General features: G+C 43.2%; 1 protein-coding gene across 1 annotated transcript; it reads right to left on the bottom strand.

Moving 5' to 3' along the window:
* Positions 1–213: 213 nt before the first annotated feature.
* Positions 214–1347, bottom strand: LOC134911718 (DNA-dependent metalloprotease SPRTN-like). The gene is made up of 2 exons (XM_063919782.1): positions 660–1347; positions 214–463 (listed from the first exon to the last, which is right to left on the bottom strand). Exons 1-2 carry the CDS (start codon positions 1344–1346, stop codon positions 458–460), a joined length of 693 nt encoding a protein of 230 aa, XP_063775852.1. The 5' UTR covers position 1347; the 3' UTR covers positions 214–457.
* Between the last annotated feature and the right edge of the window lie 381 nt (positions 1348–1728).

Genomic DNA, 1728 nt, shown 5'->3' on the forward strand with positions numbered 1-1728 from the left:
AGCAAATCATTTGCAGTGACATTTTACAGGCCAATTAGGGAACCAAGATACTCTTATTGTTTCTTTGTTTTAAAAAATACCGTATATATCACAATTTAAATATATAGACACATATAAATTAAGTATAAAATACTATACCCACATAAAACATTCACAATAGTATATGTAAATTTTTTTATTCTGGGCATACAATAAATTCGGGTATAGTCCAGGTTAGTACACCAGCTGTAGATGCTGCATAATTATTCCAATGCACAGATGACCTCAGTCGCATGAATGGTATCCGCTGGTAGCTCTCCCGACTGGGAGTCATAGCCGCCAGCATCATTAGTGGACTGGGAGATGTCTTCCTCTGTGCAGTAAGCCATCACCTGCTGCTGTGAACCAAAGGCTGCCAGTCTGTATAATGCTGCAGGTGTAGAGGTCACAGACGAGGCTCGGTAAAATGATGCAGCCATCAGCACTACAATGAATACAAAGTGTTATTACCTAAGTGCACCAACTGCAAGCCTCCCTAAGCACAGCAGCACAGTCTATATTTATTACCAAGCAATGGGAGAAATGGGTCTACATTTGGAAAAGTTAATCCTGAATTGCTAAAGGAACGGAGTCCTAGCAAGGTGTATCCACCATCTCAAAGAAGATTAAATATTCAATACCTTGGTTTTTTTGAGTGGTCTTCCGACATCATCTTCTCCTTCACAGACTGAAGTCCGTGGTCTGGTTGTTCCTTGGCGAGGAGGCTCCATTACTTTGTAGAAGGTGCCGCCACATATTTGGTCATGGGCCATTAGCCATTTCTCTCGCTGTGATGGAGCTCTATTCATGCAGCGTTTAACAATTCTGTAGCACCTGTCACACTGCCGCTGGTGGCATCGCAGATTTGACGCTGCTGTATGAAACCTGTGGCGTATAGATATTTTGGTGCCAGTGAGGTGGTTTATGAGGTTCATGAGCGCTATATATATTGGTCCATGTTCACCTGAATCTTTCTGCTTCTTTCTATAAATATAGGCATGGATCATTTCGTGCAGGAGGGTTTCAACGAGATCTCTCCTGGTCAGCTGCCCTAGGAGAGGTTTGCTCAGCTTTATCGTACATGGTCCTCCGTAGTAATGGGTAGGATGTTCACACATTCCGGCACATTTCTTCAGCCTGTTACTCCAGGTAACTGTCACACCATGTAATTTCCCTCCGAAGATCTTGTCATTAAACTCTGTAAAGAGCTGTTCAATGTTAGGGTTGGGGTCTAGGTACTCCCACGCTTTGTCGACTATTGACAAATTGCTACTGAAAACACTGTCGTCATCAGAGCAGTCCATCGGTTCATCATTGGCCTCCATCATTCTTTCTCTGCCTAGAACTGAGGGCTTAGTAACTGTCAGGTGCTTTGTATGGGAGCCAGAGTGCACGTGTCACAATGCAAAGCAGCCAAACAGCTCCTAACTGTAATTTTTCAAACACAGCCTGTGACATGGCAGTTAGGAGCTGGTTGGATGGTCATTTATCTCTTTTTATGTGTCTCAGATTTATCTCTTGTTAACGCTTAATACATTTGGGTCTGAGGCTTAGTACAATAGACCCCATATACTGTAACATGGCAGTTAGGAGCTGATTGGCTAATACTTTATCTCTCTCCACTTTGTCACTTTCAAAGGCTTACTACATAGGGGGTAATTCAGACTGGACCGCAGTCTGAAGCCCTTTGTGGAGTGTGCTCACATATCA

Source organism: Pseudophryne corroboree, chromosome 4, assembly GCF_028390025.1.
Source record: "Pseudophryne corroboree isolate aPseCor3 chromosome 4, aPseCor3.hap2, whole genome shotgun sequence".
In the NCBI taxonomy this organism is placed as follows: Eukaryota; Metazoa; Chordata; class Amphibia; order Anura; family Myobatrachidae; genus Pseudophryne; species Pseudophryne corroboree.